This window comes from Cygnus atratus, chromosome 5 (assembly GCF_013377495.2).
Source record: "Cygnus atratus isolate AKBS03 ecotype Queensland, Australia chromosome 5, CAtr_DNAZoo_HiC_assembly, whole genome shotgun sequence".
In the NCBI taxonomy this organism is placed as follows: Eukaryota; Metazoa; Chordata; class Aves; order Anseriformes; family Anatidae; genus Cygnus; species Cygnus atratus.
The window spans coordinates 61,703,161-61,724,810 of NC_066366.1; the positions used below are offsets into that span (position 1 = coordinate 61,703,161).

At 38.9% G+C, this 21,650-nt stretch overlaps 1 protein-coding gene across 8 annotated transcripts in view; it reads left to right on the forward strand.

Annotated features, from left to right (window-relative positions):
- The window catches only part of DLGAP5 (DLG associated protein 5), a 24,674-nt gene continuing 3,024 nt past the window's right edge, over positions 1–21,650 (forward strand). For 2 of the 8 annotated variants that reach the window (XM_050711022.1, XM_050711021.1), the window contains exons 1-18: positions 1–65; positions 2,873–3,123; positions 3,800–4,008; positions 4,453–4,545; positions 6,239–6,323; positions 8,301–8,396; positions 9,514–9,584; positions 11,260–11,525; positions 11,963–12,093; positions 12,177–12,306; positions 12,683–12,768; positions 13,291–13,451; positions 15,527–15,619; positions 16,828–17,047; positions 18,177–18,408; positions 18,760–18,817; positions 20,407–20,578; positions 20,933–20,982. In XM_050711022.1, coding sequence (XP_050566979.1) covers positions 2,883–3,123; positions 3,800–4,008; positions 4,453–4,545; positions 6,239–6,323; positions 8,301–8,396; positions 9,514–9,584; positions 11,260–11,525; positions 11,963–12,093; positions 12,177–12,306; positions 12,683–12,768; positions 13,291–13,451; positions 15,527–15,619; positions 16,828–17,047; positions 18,177–18,408; positions 18,760–18,817; positions 20,407–20,578; positions 20,933–20,982 — 2,394 coding nt within the window. In that variant the 5' untranslated portion in view covers positions 1–65; positions 2,873–2,882. Of the gene's footprint in view, positions 66–770; positions 819–1,816; positions 1,851–2,872; positions 3,124–3,799; positions 4,009–4,452; positions 4,546–6,238; positions 6,324–8,300; positions 8,397–9,513; positions 9,585–11,259; positions 11,526–11,962; positions 12,094–12,176; positions 12,307–12,682; positions 12,769–13,290; positions 13,452–15,526; positions 15,620–16,827; positions 17,048–18,176; positions 18,409–18,759; positions 18,818–20,406; positions 20,579–20,932; positions 20,983–21,650 lie in introns of those variants that run through there. The other 6 variants (XM_035551308.2, XM_050711023.1, XM_035551304.2 and 3 more) reach the window with 5 other exon arrangements.

The window sequence follows — 21,650 nt, forward strand, 5'->3', positions numbered from 1 at the left end:
GTCGGGAGGTGAGATTTGAAAGTGAGCGGGGAGGCGGCGGGGAGCGGGGCGTTGAGGCCGGGCAGGTACGGGCGGGCGGGAGGGAGGGAGGGAGGGGGGCCGCGGTCGGGTGACGGGGTTGTGTGGCCGGGGGGCTTTGGGGGGGGGGGCTTTGGGAGGATGTGAGGGGGCTTTGGGGGGGCTGTGAGGGGCTTGCCGGGAGGCCCGGGGCCCCTCTCCCAGGAGGTTTCCTTCTCTGTCTCCTGTGAGCTCATGATACCGTTGTATTACAAATAAGGGGAAGCGCTTTTCTCTGTCTCTGCTTACGTTATACCTCACGTTTCTGATGAATTCTTCTGTAGGGCTACTTACTCGAAAGTAGATTACTTGCTCTTGGTGCTTATTCGTGGCAGAAAGAATTAAGTGGACATGTATTACAACAGCTAGGAAAATACTCTTTAAAATACAAGGTAAAGTGTTAAAATGCTTATTGAAGTATAAGGCAAATGCAGCTTGCTGTAAGCGTGCCTGATGCATAACACCACCTGTTCTGTGGTTATAGGCATATTAACTTTTACCAAGGCACTGAATTAAACATTGTGCATGCAATCTAGGTCTGTTGCTGTGTATAGAGCACATAAAGGAGCCCCAGGCACAGGGAACTTGTCCCACAAGTTGTTGGAGACCTGGGGACTCCAGGATTTAGAACAGGTCAGGCAGAAGCTTTGTCAGCTGATCACGGCACACTTGGACAACATCCCCTCCTCTGCTCCCCTTTCTTTGCCTAGTCATTGGAGAGACCCGACATGTAAACTGCTTCAGAAAAACTAAAGGAAGAGGTGAGGAAAAACAATCATTTTGATTTTAACAAAGCCCATCCCTGGGAGAGATGAACTCCTTAAGAAGCTTGCTAGCTGTCACAATTCTGAGAAGGAATCTAACAGTAAATAGTGTGACAGTGGAGAGATGGCTCTTGGAGCTTATAGGAGTGACACACCTAATATTATCTCAGCTCAGAAGTGGGGAGTTGGAAACAATTGCAGACTTTCACTTGGAAGAAGTGCTCTTTCAGTTAGGATAAACTTCTTAGCCAGATCTCTCAATTTCTTAATTTTAACACCACAGAGGATGAGTGTAGAGAGTTGATGTTAGCTGCTACTTTTAGGAACAATTTCCTTTCAGTAGGCACGAGAGATCTGCTTCTTCTAGGAAGCAGATAGCAATATACTGCCTCTAACTTTTCTTAATGGTTTTCCGTAACACCCTGGGAATGGCTAACAAGATCAGTCCAAAGATGATTATTGGAGAAGCTCAGCATTTAACCTTCCTTAACCACTTACATGTAAAGCGGGATAAATGTGACCTATGAGCTACAGAGTTAGTCTGATCATTTGCAATCATTGTTAATTATCTGGCATCTTTAATGAATCTCTGAAAGTTGGAACATAAAATGAAAGGTGAGATGTAAGATGCTTGATATTAACAAATCAGGTGGCATTGAAATGCACCAGCTCTACTAAGATTGTGTGGAAGAGATTCAGCTTCTGATCTGAGTACTCTAAACTGAGTTTTGCTTTTTTCCCACTTGATCATTTATTCTTCCTCGCCATTTTGCTCTCCTGCACCGCTAAGCTTATTGGGAGAAAAAACTAAAATATGCCCATTTAGATTTCTGACTCATACGTAGTCTCCAGTATCTATTCCAAGCCCTTCCAGATGGCTGTGGAAGTGCTGTTGGTGCTGTGCAAGTTACGTGGTACATGAATACTGCCATGAAGTTGGGCACAAGGGGCTGCCACTGCCAGGTCCAGAATACAGACTTTGTTTTCCTTCTTAGGGTAGTTCAGATTCTCTCCATGCTTTTTCAAGAGGTATGTATAATTTAAGAGTACATCGTTGTTTGTTTCTGCTTATTTTGGTATTCTGTTTTTTCTGACATCTAGGTTTTCAGTTAGGTCTCTGGTGTTCATTTTTGGCTTGAGATACTGGTAGCAAATAGTATTTTTTGACTAAGAAATCCTGTATAGCCATGGTCAAGGCTGATCTTTTCTGTCCAGTTCACTAACTATTCCTTTTGTTTGACCAAAGCTCACTGTCTTGAAATTGACAACCTCTGTGCTGACCTTTGTTGGTTATTTAGCTTAGCTGTATCACCCTTCTTACCCTAGAACTGTTTTCTTTAACAAATGGAAGATGAGGTTTCTAAAGCACCCTGGTTGAGGGGCCTGGCAGAGTAAGACCAATTGCAGGAACTGAGCCTGACCTCTCCAGGAAGCATGAAAACCCTTAGCCAGACGGGCTTCGGTTGGGAGGCAGGCGATGGAGCTTGTTGTGTCCCTATTAGCACAGCATGTACAGAGCAACTGATGTTTTCATCAGGTCTTCCTCAGGTTAAAAAAGTAGGGAGAAATCCTGCTTGAAATAAACGCTATTGTGTTCCAGTTGCATCCTGGAAACTCGGTTGGGAACCAGAGCCAAGTACTCTGATGCATGACAAAACTGCCTTGCCATCAGATAGGGTATAATCTAAACGCTCAGTGGCAATGTTGCTTCCAAGTATTGTCCTGCAACCTTGTCATTTACTTGCTTGTCTCCTTAACATGAAAAACATCTGTGTTGGAAACAGACTAGCCGGCCAGTCCCTGGCAGTGACAAAGCCTTCCCTACTAATTTTGTCGGGTTTGTTGACAGCTTGATAAACAAAGTACTGCCTCAAATACATAAAGCAAATAATGAGGAGTCATGCTGAAATCATTATTTGTGTTTTCTCTGGTACGCATACAGAAATGAAGAACCCAGGGCTCTCTTTGTTCATAACATGTAAACCCTAATAAAAAGGGCAAACAAACCATTACAGCTTTTTTTCCTAATCATTATGATTTTTTTTGTCCAGGATAACCAAGATGGCTGCTACATCCCAGTTCGCCAGTCGATACAAAAAGGATTTGAGTACAGAAACCATCAGAACAAAAGTTGCTCGCAGAAAATCGGTGCTTCAGAAGGAGAACAGACACAAGTTGTTTGAGAAGGGCAGACAGTTTGGATTGGCAGATGTCAATGTTCAGTTATCGAAAGACAGAGGAGTCTCTCAACGAAATGAGACAAGTGAGATGTGCTCTCAAGAGAACAGCAGTGTGAAACAGAGTAAGTAAAGCCTAGTTGTAAAGCTTTTTAAAAATTGTTAAAAATTTCTTTAAGTGAATTTAGTAATGTGGACCTCAGTTTGGTTCCTGGGATAACACCTTAATTTGAGGGAATGGTTTAAGATTTAAAAGCAAATGACTGTCAGTTCTTCTAACAATCAAGCAAATGGTCTTAATACAGCTTTGCCTTCCTTTATGGCTCCAGTGATATGAATTAGCCTTTACTGTGATTTGTCTGCAGCGGACAAAGAAGAAATGCATTTGACTATTAATATTCAATGAGAAGTCTCTTAATGATTGCTTTGTTCAAGAAGTGAATAAACCTCACCTATAATCTCATCTACATATTACTGGTATCTGTCATGTGCTTAAAGTATGCTTAGCAACGGATAATGCATATTATAATTTCATTTTTAAAGTTGCTGGTTTCTTTGTGGGAATGGCTAAAACAATGCAGGTAATTTGTTTTTAGCAAGGTGATAGATCACATGTATTTATAAGTCTTCAACTGAAAATTGTAGGCATGTACTTCAGAGTCTTCTACTTGCTGGCCTCGTATGTTCCTCTTGTAACTTGGAAAAAAGAAATTTGCAGTTTTCCAACATATTTTCTCATTTTTCTTGGCTGAAAAATTTCTATGATATTGTGTAATATCCGTGCCTTCATCTTTGCTTCAGAACAACCTACAGATGCAGCCACCAAGAGGATTAATGATCGCAAGGAAATGCTGCAACGCTATAAAGAAGAAAAGGAACTTCGAAAACTAAGAGAGCAAAGAGAGAAAGCAAAAAAGGGTGTGTTTAAAGTTGGGTTGTATAGACCTACTGCACCTGGATTTCTTTCACTTGTACCTGAAGATCCTGTGACAGTGAAGCCAAGGGAGAAGGTAATAAGAGTAATATTAAATATCTAAATTAAGTTGATGTACTATATTACAATTTCTGTTTGTATACAAAACCATGCAAGTTATGTGAATTAAACCTTTTATAATATAAATACTTTATAAATATTTTATAATAAGGAACAATAAGGGAGTAATTGCCTTCTTTTTGTAAACTAAGCAGGAAGTAATATAAATGATGTGTTGATTTTTGGTTTGGTCTATGTTCTCAGGTCAGAAATTACAGCAGTTCATCTGCAAATGAAATAACCAAGTTATTTTAGAACTGGTAACTGGTATTTAGTCCATCTGACTAAGTTTTTCAAATCACAGACTTGATCCATTTTGACTCTTAAGTGTACAGGCGTGTTGCTTCTTGCTCATTCTAGCAGTGATGGCAGAGGGAGGAAGGGAGTCGTTAACTCTTTGTTTCCTTGGGAATGTTTCCAGGCAGCTCCTGCTTTCTCTGGGAGGATTACTCGATCAAAGGCCAAGAACCAAGCAGAAAAAGCTATGATACCAACAACATCTAAGCCTTCTACGGTTTGTCTCTTATATAAAACTTAAGTGAATCTTGAAGAAAACGATGTAATTATCCTTTAGGCCATAACTCGGAATTGTATTCTGACATGGAGTGCTGTCTCCAAGCAGGTTTTCCCAGTGAGAATGACAAATTAGGTCAGAAAAGCTTTCAGTGAGCTGGTAGACTTTTTTTTTGTGCTGGTTTGAGCATTGTGTTGAACTGAACTACAGAGTTTGATTAGGTCGGTACAAACCAAAGAGAAGTGTACTGATCTTCCAGATCCCTTTTTCCATATGAAATACTGATCGGTGTTTAGCCCACCTGACTTTGTTTTTCAAATCACAAACTTGATCCATTTTGACTCTTGAGTGCACAGGCACTTAAATAGTCAGCAAGGAATGCAAATAAGAATGGAGACAGTAATGAGTTAAATACTTTTTGGCTTGGAGAACCATTGAATCTCTCATGAATACAGAAAATGTGTGATGAATGCAGATTATAAAATGCCAATTCTTTTCCTACATCACATTCTAGCTTCAAAAAGTTGAAGGTAACCCAGCAAATTGACTACATTGTTAAAACGTTTTACAAGTTTTGTATGTTTTATCCTCCCAGTAGGAAAGAACACTTGTTTTTAAAATTCAACCTAAAAACATTCTTGCGTGTAATGTCACCTTATTTATCTGCTTGTTAAAGATGAGAGATTGAGTTACTGATCAGACCTATTAGTCTGACTTCATGGGGGCTACAGTGACAGATATGGTGCACAAAACTGTTAAATCCTATTTATTTTTGCTAATTTGGCATCTTAATTTCATAAAGACGAAATGGTATTCAAGTGTTTAAATCCGTAGAATATTTCATCTCACATTAGCAAATTCAGCAATAGTGGTCTCGCATACGTTGTTTTCAACAAGCTGGACATGGAGCTGTTTGTTTTATTAAGGGGAATAATTTTATATGTAAGGCGGTTTTTGTCTTATGTTTTCCATACTATGGCCAGTAATACAAATGAGTAAAACCAGTGGCTAACATTCAAAGACAACGTATAGCAGTTGTGCAAATTTCCATTTAATTTTAAGGCCTAAAAACCTTATACATATGTGTGTGTTGTTGAGATGCAATTACTGTAGGCATTACTCATGATTAATCTTTACTGCTCAAACTTGGAAGCACTTCAGTGTTGGCACTCTTTACTGTGAATCTTGGCAGTCTCTTTTGATATTACTTGTACAAAAAAAGTGGTTTGAGGAATTTCACCTGCAGTAATCTGTAAAAAGCTATAATTTGAATCTAGCAATCTTGTCTTATGCAACTTGAATGCGTTTGGAAGATTTCCAGTCATAACTGTATGAAGGGAGAACTGAGTTAATGCTGAATCTTTCAGAAAAGCAGCTTTTAAATCACATAAATCACATAATACAAACTAACCTGGGGCAGTAATTAGCACCTATTTTCAAAGTAAACTAAACAGTTTCTTCAATTTTCTTCATTCTTTTTGCGAATTCCTAATTAGACAGATAACATGTTAACGCATGTCTAAAATGAGCTATTTTAGTTATCTTTAACTTCTCTTTACTCTTTAAAGCTCATTGTGCCAAATTACTTGGCCATTTGTTTTACTGGAGGCTAGGATAGAAGGATGAGGATAGAAGTTGGGCTATTTCATTTCTGGAAATCCGATGCTTCATAAAATGCAATCTTCTTTTGCAGGTCTGTGCCAACGGGCATAGCGTGCGCCCTACGCAAGCAGGATGTAAACAGAAGAGTACAGACAAAATGGCTGAAAAAGGGAAAGGTATGGAAGTAGAATGCTCCTTACATCTGAATCTGCAAGGGCACTGCTGTTTTATTCTTCTGAGTCAGTTGTCATATTATGGGAGTGAGGCGAGGAACATCTTTGGGAGAGATCCATAGTTCATTTTTGGATTTAGGGAATAAGTCAGTTTTTAGGATGACCATTGCTACCAGCTACAAGAAGAACAGCTGCTGATAAACTGTTGAGCCTGTGGCTCTAGGTATTGCATGTACTCGTTGCCGTTGGGAAATGGAATGCAGGATATTTAATGCAGTTCTGGTTACTGATTATTCAGCCTAGCGAAGGGAAAAGATCAGTAAGTAGAATTGTATGACTGCTCGCTGCCTCCGCAGCTGGACTTGTGCAGAGCTTCCTGTTTGTCTCTAAGAAAAATAGCACATGTAGCTGCTGTTAGAGAAGATCAAATGGCTTCACCTGGAAAGGTGAAGGATAGTTGATACAATTAAAATACGATTTTATTTTGTTATTGTGACTAGTCTGAAAAACAGTTGATTATATAAGCTGTAAATATTTTGAGTGAAGTGTGGATCTATACAGCAGATATGCCATTGGTTCTGTTCTCTAAGTCATACAAGTTACATTTAACATTGGAAAAAATCTAGAGAATAGCCTGCTGGTAGAGCATATTAGCGTATAACGTAGGAGATAAGAGCCCAAACTTTTGATACACAGTAATGTAACTGACTAAATGTGTGATTGTCTGCTTCAATAAGTAAGTACGATCTTATGTTTTCATATTTTACGACAGCCCCTTCTGTGTCTGTCTAGTTGTTGGACTTTCCATGTGATGATTCCATACTTTTATGGAGAAAACAGAGTAAAAGAGAAAAAACATGTCACGTTTGTTTAAGCAAATAGAATACCTTTGATTATAAATTTTCTGGTTGCACAGTGATGTCCATGCCTTAAGTTGATAATGCTAAGTCAAGTAGAATACTTATGTTAACACATGATATTCCATAATTCGGGGCGAACTGAATTTCATATCACTAAAGTAATTAAATCAGCAAGCAGCAGATGTCTACTTAAATAAATTTCATTCACACCTTCAGAGAATATTGAGAAAATCCATTATCAGTGCTTGGTATAACAATTGAAACATTTATTTTTTCAAAAATTATCATCCACCAGACTCGATAATGCTTTTTGTTGAATCAAGAATATGCATTATATGTATTTAAACATTAGTATGAAAATGTTAGGGAAGTGAACATTTGGATAAATCAGATGTTATAGTTATTTATCTAGTAATTTCTTCCCAACTTGTCAAGCAGTAATTATGTGGCAAGTAGAATGACATTTAAAAAATAAAAAGAAATACCATTAACAGCAACCAAGTGGGGCTACTGGATTTCAGGCAGATATAGAAAGGCAGAGAATGAAATAAAGAGCTTGTTAATGTTTTTGTGCAAGAGAATATCATTTTTGAAGGAAATAAGGAAGTTAGAAACAGTACTAAAACATAGATGACAATTACGAAGATGTGTAATATAGTATATGAATCCGAGTCCTATTTAATGAAAATAATTTGAGGATGACTCAAATTAAAGAATACTTTATTTAATTCACACCTTAGAATACTTTCATGTAACGAGCATCATAATGGAAATGTTGAATTCGTCTATGATAGCAGTGAACACTGAGAAGGGATTCTTGAGCTTTTTATGTAGCATTTAGCACACTGGTACGTTGTTGTTAGCAAGATCCTGGAAGTACTGTTGTGCAACAAAACCATCTTCTGTCAATATCCTTGATGCCAAGGCTAAGCTGGGCTGTCCATGTTTAGCTCTGCTTGCATGGAAGTGACCAAAAAAACACCCCTCCTGACGATTCTGGCAAACTAATGCAACTGATAATTGCTGGTACAACTTCGATTTTTACAAAACTGAGGCTTTCACTTATATTGCTTGAATGCAGCTCCTTAGAAAGCTTATCTCTGGAATTAATGTTTCTTAGTGTTGCAGACTGCGGTCCAGACAGCCCCAAATGTAAGAATCACCAGAGCAGCCTCCTCTGCAGCTAGGCAGATGCCAAAAACTACTGCTACTGCTGGTAAGTGAGGCAGTAAATACAGTCATCTTGTGTAGCTGAACGTAAGCATTTGACAGAGTGTGCTGTAAAGAGATGTCCTGCCCAGTGCCATGTAAGCGAACGCTGGAAGCAACGCTTATGTGTATGTGCTGCTGCTAAACATATTGTCAAATGATATGCTAGAGAACAGTTTTGTCTTTAGGATCTTGCTTATCTACGGTATTCTGTGCTGTAGAGATGCATATCAGCTTGCGCCGAACTTAGCTCACTATCCTGGTGTGTAGCTGTCTCCTTGGAAAAGATAGACCGTATGTAAATCATGCCAAATTGTCATGTAAGAGAAGGATTAAATACTCTATCACTTCAAATCTCATCTGGAACTCTATTGCAATATTGAAATCAAGGTGTTGAAACTAACATTGGACAGTTTCCTGTAAAATCCATCAGTGTGGAGCATCAATATGCATATGGTAATTACAGACTGAAAGCACGAAAACAGAACTGGGAAAGATTTGCCAGTTTGGTGTATCACTGTTTAAGGATGTGTGACTAATAAGATCAGGAACAGATGCCTCTGGAAGAGATGAGATCCTATGTTCTTCAAGTCAGGAATTTTCCTTCGTCCATGTTTGTTTACTAAGCTAGGGGAAACTTTTAGCAATATTACCTTGTCCTCAGGGTATTCTCCAAAACGTTTTGCAGTGTCCCTTGTATTATATATGACAGAAGGCTGAAAGTACAGCTGCAATAGTGTTGGTTTCAATTTTCCTGTGGAAGTTGTATACCAAACTTAAATTAAAAATCTGAACTCGAACTGACTTAACAGTATTTCTTCAGCCTTTAAGGAAATGAAGCGAACTCTTTTAGTATATGAAAACATCTAAAGACTAATGGCTTAATGAATCCCTTTTCCTCTCCTGGTGATACATCTCTTAATAGGCTGTTCAATCCTAGTTCAGGTTTTCTTTTGAATGAACTCTTGCAATCAGGCATCTGCCCTCTAGCCACTTACTTGAGAAGCAAAACAACCTCTCCCTGTCTTTAACCACCAGAATTTTTTGTCAATCTTCTGAAAAGATCAGTGATCAGTTGCCTTAATCAGATGCCTTTTGACCTTCTAGATTTTGTCTCTCTCTAGGTAACCAGTCACAGAGAAAGACAGCAAATGTAGCAAAGGAGAAGAAAGCAGTCAAACCTGGTGTCATGGAGGTAGGTCATTTAATATTTGAAATGGAAAAGCAGTAAAACTGAGTTAAGAGTAACAAATGGTAGTGAAACCGTTGCTTAAATGTGGTTGTACTCGGGCATGTAGGTAATAGGAAGTTCACTAATAAACTACATCTTGGGAAGAAGCTGTAAGTATTTAAGTTGTCTTATTTTTAAAACTTAAGACCAAATTTGATTTGCTTGTTTGGATGGCTTGTTTACTAATCCTCAAGTTTTGGACCATGAATTTAAATTAGAGGTCTTACATAACGTCTTAGATGTGATATTTCAACTCCTTAAAGAAAAAAAGGCCTGCTCATTTTGCTGATATTATCTAGTGTGCGTAATTTTGTGCAATTCATTCCTTTTTGTAACATGCTCTGAATGTATCCTTTTGATGCTCAAGTTAACAGTACAAGACTTTAGAAGCTGAGAATTAAATGCTTTTTCAGGCTTTGAACCACCAAGAACATACCTGAGAATATTTTTCCTTAAAAGATTTATTATAATTAAAGGTAGTTGTTTTTGTTATAGCCCTGACAAAGGGAACTGAACTTTTTTTGCCTCAGTATAGAGAACACAGTATTTGAATTCGTCATAGCCCTCCAACCCAGGTTGCTGAACAATTTGCTTATGCATTCATGCCCTCACAGTCCTGTGCAAGAATCATCCGTGTTTTCTCCTTCCTTACACTGTAATTCCCCTCTCACTCAGTGTCCCCCCCACACTTCCCATCCCCAGTCCTATTTCAGCAACTGCAGCTGTGCTCTAGGATTGTCTTAAAGCTGGTGCAATCACGCACAAATACTGACAGGAGGTAAAAGGCACTTACATCTTGGTTCAAGTAAGTACTTCTTTGCAAGCAGGAGTTACTTTGTGCTGCCAGTTTGCAAACCCTTGCTGTAACCTCAGTCATCTTGTCACAAATCTGTTAAAATTTTAATTCAAAGCTTACATTCCAAGCAAGGGTATCTAAAGTATAGCAAGATTTCCAACAGATTGAAGATGGATATTTTCTTGAAAAAGAGTCTGAAGTCTTTTGGCTGGTTTGAGCTAACAATATCCCAGTGTAGGTATCTCAGAAATGTGTTCTGTATGATTGTCTAGTCACTCATCTCATAGGAATGTGGACTCAACTTATTGATTAACTTTTTTTCCTCTTTGAACAACGTTCTGTAGTCCTAACTGCACTTGTATTCTCGTTGTCTTGGACTGCATTCCTCAGCTATCAGCTTTTTTTAGCTTGTTCTTCAGTCTTTGGATATGTGAATAAACTGTGATTATTCAACAGACCTAGTCTCGGTTGGAACCAGTAACTCAGCTCTTGAGGAGCTTATCACACTAAAGCATTTTTTTTAGCAGTGGGAGCAAGCATTTGCTAATTTTAATTACTGCTCTGGTAGACCAGGTGTTCTGCTACTCTGTCCCCTTCAGTGGATTGTTACATTCCTCGTGGTCAAGTGCTACCCCTGCTGCAAAAACGATTTGCAGTTTTCAAAAGCCAGTTGGGCCTATGGTAAATCAAGACTTCTGTACATGCGTGCTGTTGTAGCAAGCAAATTACCTGAAATCGTTCCCTTCCTGATGGCTTTCAAACAGTCATGTTATAATTCAGCCCGTTCCTATACTCATGCTCATTGATTTGATAATATAGTGTTTGCTTTATCTATTTGTGCAGGTAATTCCTTTCGAACATAAAGTGAACGAAAATGCTCAGCTGGATCCAGTGACGTGTTCAGCATCAGAACTTAGAGAGGAACAGACGTCTGAAGAAAAGAACAACTCTGCTCCAGGGAGACCCAGAACACGCTCCTTTGCACCTCAAAACTTTGTGTTTCAGCCATTAGATGGATTAACAACCTACAAAGTTAAACCCATGACTCCTTCTAGAGCAAATGCCTTTTTGACACCTAACGCCTTCTGGGATTTTTCAAAATCTCCAGTGTAAGATTCTTACTTATAATGTCCTAAAACATAAGTGGCCTTATAAATATAAGTGAAACTTTGTGACGCTACAGAAAACATGATCTTTCTGTAGGGAGATTCCACATGTAACAAATCGTTCTGATGTTGAAGCACCTGATCGTGGTTGCTACTGTTGCTTAATCAAAAGTGGACATAATATACCAGCAAAGCGAGCTATATAATGCATAATCCTGCCTGTGCCTTAGAAGTAGAGCAGCTCCATATACGAGGGACTGTGCCATAGATATCTATGCACAGATGTGTCTATTTTAACACTAACAGCTCGTGTTGTCTATCATTGAATGGAAGGTAGTCTTCCAAATTTTTCAGTCTTATGTGTTTGGCCATGTTAGAGGTCAGTTTCTCAATGTGTCTTAACTCTAAGCATACCTCTTTTTCTGTTTGTTTGTTTCCAGTAATATAGTTGAAAAATCCAGTAAAACTAGGTTTTTCTGGGAACAAGAGCCTGATTCAAAAAGTCAAATTTCACCTTTTTTTAAAGACCTTCAAGAGCAGCAAATCACTACAAGTCTGAAAGGAGAACAAGGTACAAAGTTCACAATTAGTTTATCACTTCAGTGTTTTTTAGTTTTCACCAAATTCTGAATAAGTGCCTTTAACATATTTCAGCAAGAGACTCAGATGAGAAGACTTCCATTCAGAGATCAAATGAAACAATTCCTGTCTCTACAGATGTGAGAGCACTTGAAACAAAGTCAGATGATATAAGAGAGCAAGAGCATGACGTGCCCTACTTCAGGTTTGTGTCTTTTTGTTTTGCTTCGCTGTTGTCCTTTCTGAGGTCCTTAACAGGAGTAATACAACATCTTGAAAACAGTTCACAGTGGTTGGTGTCTGTCACCAGCAACCTCAGTAGATACTTATTCCTGTCTTCCCTTTTGTGTTGTTAGTGTAAGTAAAGAATATAAAATTCTGGAGGCTAATGCCTTGTCCTAAGGAATACAAGCTCGAAAGCAGTAAAACACAAATTGAATCTCAGCTAGTCAGCAAATTAAAACTATCTGATGGGTTCTGCTCAAAGACTGCCTAGCTTCGCTGAAAGTGAAAGGACAGCAATAATCAACGGTTATTCTCCAAATATTCTCCAAAAAATATTTTTCACTATTTATTTTTAGAAACATTCTTCAGTCTGAGACAGAGAGGCTGATGTCTCAGTGCCTTCAGTGGGATGGAAAACTTGAGCTGGACATTCCAGAGGATGGTAAGACTGAACTGTAATAGGCACTGAAAGGGGTGTTACGGTAACCGAAGGTAACAGAAGAAGGTTTATGTACCTGAGTATATTTGCAAAGTAGCCTGCAGCCCATAGTGAAAGTTGCATCAGAGTTGTATCTGTCTCAAGACAAAAAGGCATGCTTCATCTTCTAATATTAAAACTTTAGTATGTGACATGGTAGTAGTTGACACTGAGGTGCCTATCACAATAGTTTTTCTGTCAGTATATTTAAATGCGTGAACTTTAAAACTTAGTTTTAGTGAAGAAACTGGTTAACTTGTCAGTTTTTTTGCCTTAAAGGCTTTGGGTTGGTAAAGTTTCTTTGAAAGAAGCAAGCCTAGAGAAGTTCAGTGGATAGGTATGCTCCAGACTGATTGTATTGCAGGTGTGAACAGTTCAAAATAGTTGAAGCAATAGATTCTAAACTCTTCAAGTACTTATTTACCTCCATTGTGAAATGATGGGTTATTTCAAGTTATACTTTCTTTTGTTTTCTGTTACTATCAGCTAAAGATCTCATTCGCACAACAGTTGGTCAGACAAGACTGCTGATAGCAGAAAGGTTTAAACAGTTCGAAGGATTGGTGGATAACTGTGAATTTAAACGGGGTGAAAAAGAAACAACATGCACAGACTTGGATGGATTTTGGGATATGATTTATTTTCAGGTATGTACTTGCATGTTAATCTACTAGAATAAATAAATAAGATGGGGGTAACTAACAAGCAATGGATTGAAACTATTCATTTGAAAATCCAAAATCTGTTTTTTTTTCCAGTATATTAAAAAAAAAAAAGCAGGTCCTTGTTTAACACTCCTTAATGATGAATAATATCTGATGTTATACTGTGGTTTATAATTCATGGACTGGTTTGCCTGTTGTCATCTTGTGGATGTGGACCTTTTTTTCTGGAATGAAGGCATGTAGCCAGATTTCCATCTGGTTTGGAGTGAGGAGTTGGTCACAGTGTCCACCAGGACCACAAGCTGGGAGCTATTCCTGGAACTTACCTGAAAGTAGTGGTTCTATTCTTCAGTATGCCAATAATGCAGAAACTACAACAACATTTTAGAGGACAGCTGGGTGGTAGAAAACCATCTCTCTGTTTCTGCTGGTTTCAGAAGGAAGTATAATATTCTAAATGTTCAAAATGTCTCAGCAGTTTTTCATATATCAGCATTCACCAAAGGAACTTGTAATAAATCCATCTTTGCATTTAATTTAATGCTAGGGTCCTAGTTGTAGGTCTTGAATTCCCTCAAGGAAGCATATGGGTTTGACCTGCTTCTTGAACATCCAAGATACTGAGGAGAACATTTTTTGAACCAGTAATATGAAAAAGAGGGTTCTCCTGTGCTTACTGTGTCTCTGGGGGCAGTTTTTCTCCTGTGCATCCGCGCCTTTTCCCGTAGGTAAACATGGAGTGACAGAGCTGCTAACTCTGCCCTACCTTGCATTCAATTTTTGTCTTTCGCATTTTTGGGGATGATGTAAAGGACTTGTTCCTTCAGTGACAGACCTGCTGTAGACAAGCCTTGTGTTGGCCTTCCTAGCAAATAAGGCAAGTGTCTCCATTACAAAGCTGAAGGAAAACAAGGCTGTTGCATCGAGCACCAGTAAGGGAGAAGGTACTGCTGCAGAACTAGTTTGTAGCCACTGGATGTCACAAGTGCAGACTGCATCAGGAAGCTGTTCAAGCCAGCAGCTTAAAAGGGCAAACAAGCTTGCATGAGGCATCTCCTAAACAACGGAAGACTCAAGCTGGTTTAGTGTAACTACCTATACAATGTACTCTTTCGCATTCCTTAAATGTGAGCGCTGTCGCAGGTTGTAAAGCAGCTCTTTCATTATCCCCCAGAATCACAGAATGGTTGAGGTTGGAAGGGATCTCTGGAGGCGGTCTGGTCCGCCCTCCCTGCTTAAGCAGGGACACCCAGAGCAGGCTGCCCTGGATCCTATGTCCAGACAGCTTTTGAAGATCTCCAAGGAGGGAAACTCCAGAACTGTTCTGGGTAACCTGTGCCAGTGCTTGGTCACCCTCACAGTGAAAAAAGTTTTTCCTGATGTCCAGAGGGAACCTTCTTTGTTCCACACTGGTGCCCACTGCCTCTTGTCCTGGCACTGGACACCACTGAAAAGAGCCTGGCTTCATCCTCTTTGCAACCTCCTTTTCAACTATTTAAAGACTGAGATTTCCCCGAGCCTCCTCTTCTCCAGGCTGGACAGTCCCAGCTCTCTTCTCTCCTCATAGGAGACACTCCACATCTTTGTGGCCCTTACCTGGACTCTCTCCAGTATGTCCATGTCTCTTGTACTGGGGAGCCCTAAGATAGATGCAGTACTCAAGGTGCAGCCTCACCAGCACACGGTAGAGGGGAAGGATTGCCTCCCCCAGCCTGCTGGCAATGCCTTGCCTAATGCAGCCCCACAATACCATTATACACACCCCAGGATTACCACTATGCGTATTAGATCTTGCTGAATCATTCGATACTTCTGCTACTGACTTTAAACTAAAGAAATGAGACCTGGGTCTCGTGTATGTTAGCATAACTGTTCTGTCAACTGCATGAGAACATTCCATACTTATTATTGGTTGGAGGTTTAGTTTGCTTCTGTATTTAAATCAAAAGTAACTGAATGTACAATGCTTAAATTGTTATCTAACTTCGTAAAACATTTTTCTGTAAATCTGGTAAGTCTTGTGAAGTAAACTTGGACTTCTCTGGGATTTCCAATAGATTGAAGATGTGAATAAAAAATTTGATAATCTGAAGATGCTTCAAGACAATGAGTGGCAACCACTTGATGTCCCGAGCAAAGAAACTGTCAAGGTATGAATAAAGCCTGAAGTGCGTCTCGTAAAGCATCAAGATGCAAGTGTGTTGACATATTTAAAACCATTTGTAAGCTATTGCAGTAATGAGTACTCTTCTTAAATGCAAGTTACTTCTAAAGCCTTATTCATCTGTCATCTTTATTTGAACATTATCATCAACATCTATTCAGTCAAGTTAATCTCAAGGCGCACCCTTTTTCCTTGTGTCTCCCATGTGCACTTACAGTTGGTGTTTGTGATATTAGTTGCCTCTTTTGTATGGCAAGATTAAAACTAAGAATTAAGGACTCTTGAAGTCATCAGAGTCTTTGCTAGTAAGTCTTACTAGGAAGAATCTGGAACAGAAATTACCCTTCAGGTGTAAAACTTCCTCTGAGCCACTGGTGTTGGCACTGACTTAACTGATAAAGCTGCTACAGAGGAATTTGGCAGTGCCTGACAGTTTTAAGCACTGAGTGCTGAATTTTATCTGTGTCATTAAAACAAGATCATGGGTAGTGTTACACTACTACTTCTCTAAGCATAAATGGATCTGATGCTATCCAAAACACGTTATTGATTATTGCAAAATAAGCTTTAATGTAAGCTATTTTATTGGCTTCGGTTCAAAATCTGTAACTGTTTCTAATTGATTGAAGATCAAGAATCATATTCACATTGCCTAAACTCTGTACAGCTCCTTGAGACTGCTCAACTAATCATAAAAAAAGATATGGTGGTCGATAAGAAACTCCAGATGCATGAAGCCGGAGGAAATGTGGTCTGTGTGAACTGACCATAAATGTCAGAACCATACAGATGATGCAAGACACAGAACTTGAAAAATTAAATGCCAGTAGAGACTTTTCTAGTTAAGTGTCTGCCTTGCAGTTACTTTATTTCCCTGCCACTAGGAGTCCCTGTATCCCACTGTTCTCAAAAGCATTACCTAGAAATGCTAAAAGAAAAAAAAAGTTTTAAGAAAGTTACAACAAGTATTAATGAACTACAGACTTGGCATGAGAAATACTTAAAATTGTCATCAAAACCTGACCTTAACCACTGAATGGCACTCAGTGGTATTCTGGAGATGAACAGAGATCTTGTCTCCCGCAATGCTGTTGCCTGCTGCTGTCTGTGTGGCCAGCAGCTGTGTGTGAAGATGTTCATATGCAGTTACCTCTGTCTGAACCTTCCAAATGAGACCTTGACTTTCAATTTCAGAAAAAGACTGTTCCAAATGGGGTGTCCAAACCAAAGCTGGGAGCAGCTGGAAGAACTGCTGCCCGAAACAGACTTGCTGCTGTAAAAGCAGCTATGAGGGACAAAATGAAGAATGATGGAGCTGCTGATTGTACGCATCAGAATAAGCTACCAGAGGTAGAAAAAGTGGTTTTTGAAGCAGGATTTTTCAGAATTGAAAGCCCTGTGAAAAACTTTCCAGGTAAGTGGAGCTTAATCATGATTTCTATGACCTGAAAAAAATTAAAAGATTTGAACCAAGCTCACTGGGAAGGAATTATGCTATTTATACTGGATACAGTTCCTGTGCTGGGCACAATTCATGTTTCAGCTAATGGTTAGTTACATCAGGAAACCAAAGTAAACTGTTCTATATGATTGTACTGTTTTAAGCAATTATGGCAACGTGGAATCCCTGCTTAGACTCAGAGGTAAAAGCAGGTGGTTCGGTTTTTTTCTTTAGAATGTGTTTAGTAATGGAGTTTTAATTTGAGCTTCGGACTTAGCTGACAACCCATTCATCAAAGTCAATGCAGGCTGATGTCCTTTATTTGTAAGATGTGAATTGGAATTTTTGTGTAGTAAATCTTTCACTACTGTCTTCAAAGATGAAATACAATATAATCTGTGATCAGTATTCATGTTCAACAAAGTTGTAATGTATTCCTGTCTGCTATAAAAGCAGTCTAATGCTTTTCTTGAGCAGGCAATCCAAATACAACCTTATTTTCAGCATCTATCTTACTTAAATCTGTGAAGCTAGTATCTTCAGTAATCCTTGATTCTTTCAGAGCTGTTCTGCTTCTCCCATATTTATAGTTCAGAAGATGACTGAATTTCCCAATTTAGGTAGATTCTCCTCACAAGACCAGTAATCTTTTAGTATGCTTCCTGTTAGTAGAGGAGACCTGAAAAGCTTTGAGTAACTCTGAACAATTACAGAATTCTATAAAAAAAAAAAAAAAAAAAAACAATTATGAATCTGTCTCTTTAATTCTTTCAGAGTTACCTAATGTGGAATATTGAAATTAATGACAAAGCCTTTCACCATATGTACTTCTTAATAAGAACAGCAAATCTTGTTATTCCAGGTTTTGTGAAGGGATGGTAATTACCAAATTGCTTAGTTGGAGTGAAGGTAGCTTAACTTACAGAGCTGCTTTTGTCACCGTTTTCAATTTCTACTTGCAGTGTATATAAGATCATAATATAACATTTTATAAAAACAATTAAGCATAAAAACTAGTGTGCTCCTAGCTAGAATCCTAACAGTTAATTTCATCTTCTGGAAAGCACTGTAGTGTAATGAAACATGAAATGCTCTTTTTCAGACTTGCTTTCAAAGAAACCTCATAGATCTTCCCAGCAGACTTCTGAAGATCTGGCGACTCCAAGATCATCCAGCAGAACTTTGCAGAGCAATTCTTCTCTTCTTTGTAACCCCGAGGATACAACTGCAAAACAAACAACGCCAGCACTCAAAGGCTTCCAGCCAGCACAAAATTTGAATACGCACCAATTTACCACTGGAAAAACTCTCCCTAGTGGTTGTCTTGAACACAGGTAGACATGTTAAGGCAGCTTTAATTTAACTTTGTATAAGTAATTTTCCAGTTTTAATTTGAAAAATTAATACCAATGCCCATTAAGTGTTACCTTCCAGTTTGGCAGGGATGAAGGTGTTGTGAAGTCCTTGTGTCTTTTCCTTCCCTCAGGCAAACGTGAAGAGCTTTTGTCCAAATGTAATTTCGTTGCTGGGGTAGAAGTTTTATTTTTTGCCTAGGAAGTTTTATATAGCTGGCTAGTGCCAAACCTGCAAGCATAATTGCAGAACTAATTTTAAGATCAGTTGGGTAAGTAAAAAATCTTTGAAAATGATTGAGAAGAATGAAAATATTTTTGTTTTTCTTTCAGCGCTTCCCTAGATGCACAGGAACCCACTCCTGTTGCTGACACAGTGGAGGGATCTAAGGTAAGTCGTGCATCGTTCCTGTATGTGCTTTAAATAGTTCTCTACTATTAGCAAAAAAAAAAATAATACTCATGTGTAAAGTTGTGCACATCTTAGAATTTGATTAATAATGATCCATGTGTGTGAGGAGCTGCATGTTGCAATCAGCACTGCAAAGTACTGCCTCCTGTCAGCAGCGGAGGCATAACATGATGCTTCAAGTCTGTCTGTTGTGCCAGCTCGAGTTACCTGAGAAGACCTACCGAGAGGAAAACCCCCCTGGAGCCTCTCTGAGGACACTTGGCTTTCTGTGTTCAAAGCTTGTCCATTAGTTGCTCTGTTGTCCTGAGCTGAACTCCTGTCAGGAAATATCCTCTCAGGATAAGGGTGCCCCAACTTGGTTTGATGGTTTAGTAGTTTTTTTATTAGCTCTGGACACTTGGATGTCTGATCCAATATTCATCAGGAAGTCTTCTGTATTCTTCAGGCTGTTACTTTTTCCTTCTCAGTGTAGACATCAGTAGGGTCTGCTGCTGCTTTTGCCTTTGGCTTCCCAGACTAAAAGTAACAGTATTATCTAGCTCTCTGGGTCTTCATGTTCCCATAACAGACAATTAGGCTGTTCCACTGGTTAAAGGTGTAGCAAGAGCATTGTTAGCAATACAAGTATCAGTGCAGAAATGGATGACCTGAGATGCCTGCAGACTCCTTTTTAGAGTTTAAAAAAAAAAAAAAATCCTTAAACTGGAATGGGGCCTCCATAATTTAGGCAGTACTGCGCTACTCAGTGAAGGCCGGTTCTTTGGAGTTAGTCATCCTTCAGTACCACTCATTGGAAATGTAGGATCTTAATTTTTATTTGACTGCTTGGATGTGTGCATGGCTACAGCAGGCTTTATTCATACATATGCATGCACACATGCATGTGCATACATACCTGCATTTTTTAAAAATCTTGGTTACAAATTTGCTCCTATTCCTTTTACTTCATCCTTTCCACGTCACATGAGAAATTGCTTGTTAGTGATGCCGCTATGTAGGGAATCTTTCGTAATCAGTATTTCTGATAGGGTTTTCCTTCAAGTAAAGTCTCACTAGGGAACATCCTCAGAACGCTTTTGGCACTGGAACTTCCAAATCTTTTTCTCATGTGGAAGAACTTCCTTCATACCCTCTTTAAGATGATATTGAGATTACAAGGGTGTTTGGGAAATAGTCCATGTGAAATAAATCAGTGTTAAGCTACCAGCATTGTTCTGCCTCTTTTGTACAGAGACTGGAGTTCAAACCCACTCTCTTCTGATTTGTCTATAATATCTGTAGATCAGATGTATGGATTCGGCTTAACATGACACAGATGTGCTGGTTTCTGTAAGCTCACGTCCCTTGAATGTCCTGGCTACCTCTTTACCTTTGTGCTTTCTGCATCAAAAGCTGACCAACTGTCTTTTACAGCAGACGAAACAGAAAATAAGGCTTCCTTGTGTCATTGGAACTGCCTTATGTCCTACTAATTTCACTAAGGCTTTCTTTTCCACTCTCTGGGAAGCAAATATAGCTGACATCTTAGCCTCACGGAGCATTAGGAACAGTTAATTCGTGTTTTTCAGGTGCTGGAAAATTCTAACAGGGAGTTGAAAGTAATGGATGGCATGGAAGAGATGGAACTATCGGCACCAGAACAACAGGGACAAGATGTTGTCATGGGCAGCCCAGAGAAGGAGGACATGTGCACAGAGACTAATTTATCTGAGTATGGAGAACCAAAAATACAACAACCAGGTGTGTATCTTTATGCTGCTTAGTGTAGTCAATGTGGTTATGTTTAATCTAAAGTTTTGATGGTCTAAATATTATGCTTTGAAAGCGCTGTCGTTGTAGCTTGGTTAATCTAGGCATGCTTGTAGCAAAACCTACATTAGCTAGTATGATTTATTCATGCTTTGCATGTGAGCAAACAGTTCCCCTGGTTTTTCTTTGTAGTTTCCCTGTGATGTGTGAAGCAGAAAGCTGATATAAAAGGCTTGCAGTAAAAGCAAGTGCTGACCATTTAGATTTTTCCTTCGGTAAACACAGAAAACAAAACTTTGTTCAGCTTCAGCAGTATCAGACTAACCTTAAGAATATTTTTTTCAGATGTTTTGTGTAGTGATTTGACATCCCTTGACAGAAATCCTTTTGATACGGTAAGTTGACCCTTAAGTTTGACTACAACAATCTGCTGCTTACAGTACTGTTAACCTTTGCTGCAGAATCAGTTACTACATGAAATAAATTAAACCCTGGAAAATGATGTTATCAAGTCAGTTCATGCAACTTATTCTGATAAATTCAGGCCACAATTCCTGAATCCCTGTACTGGCTGAGTACACATGTTGAGTGTAGGATGAATTGAGACATTTGTCACAGAAAGAATGCCTGATCTCATTAGATTGATCGTTTAAATTACATTTCTTGTGGATTTCCTTGTAAATATTTACTAACATTATGAACTGCCTGGCCTTTTCCTTCCAATTCCTTGCTGGAGTTTTCAAGACTTATTCCATTCCTTTTCTATAGCTTTATCTATTACAGCCAGAAGTAATATTCACCAGGGAGAGGCATTTGTACAAAACCTTCCAAATTGTTGAAAGAACTTGGCTGTACAGCTTCCTTGGTTTTGCATGGAAAAAATCCTCTCTAAAACATAGCTTACTGCTTTAAGTAATGAGTGTCTTCAAAATGTGGACCACCTATTCATTTATGTTACGTCTGGAAATAAATTTGCAGAATTCCTTACTTCTTACACTGGTACAGTGGTAAATTCCTTTGTCAAAGCAAGAGCCGCAGTTCAAAATACCACCTAAAAGCAAGC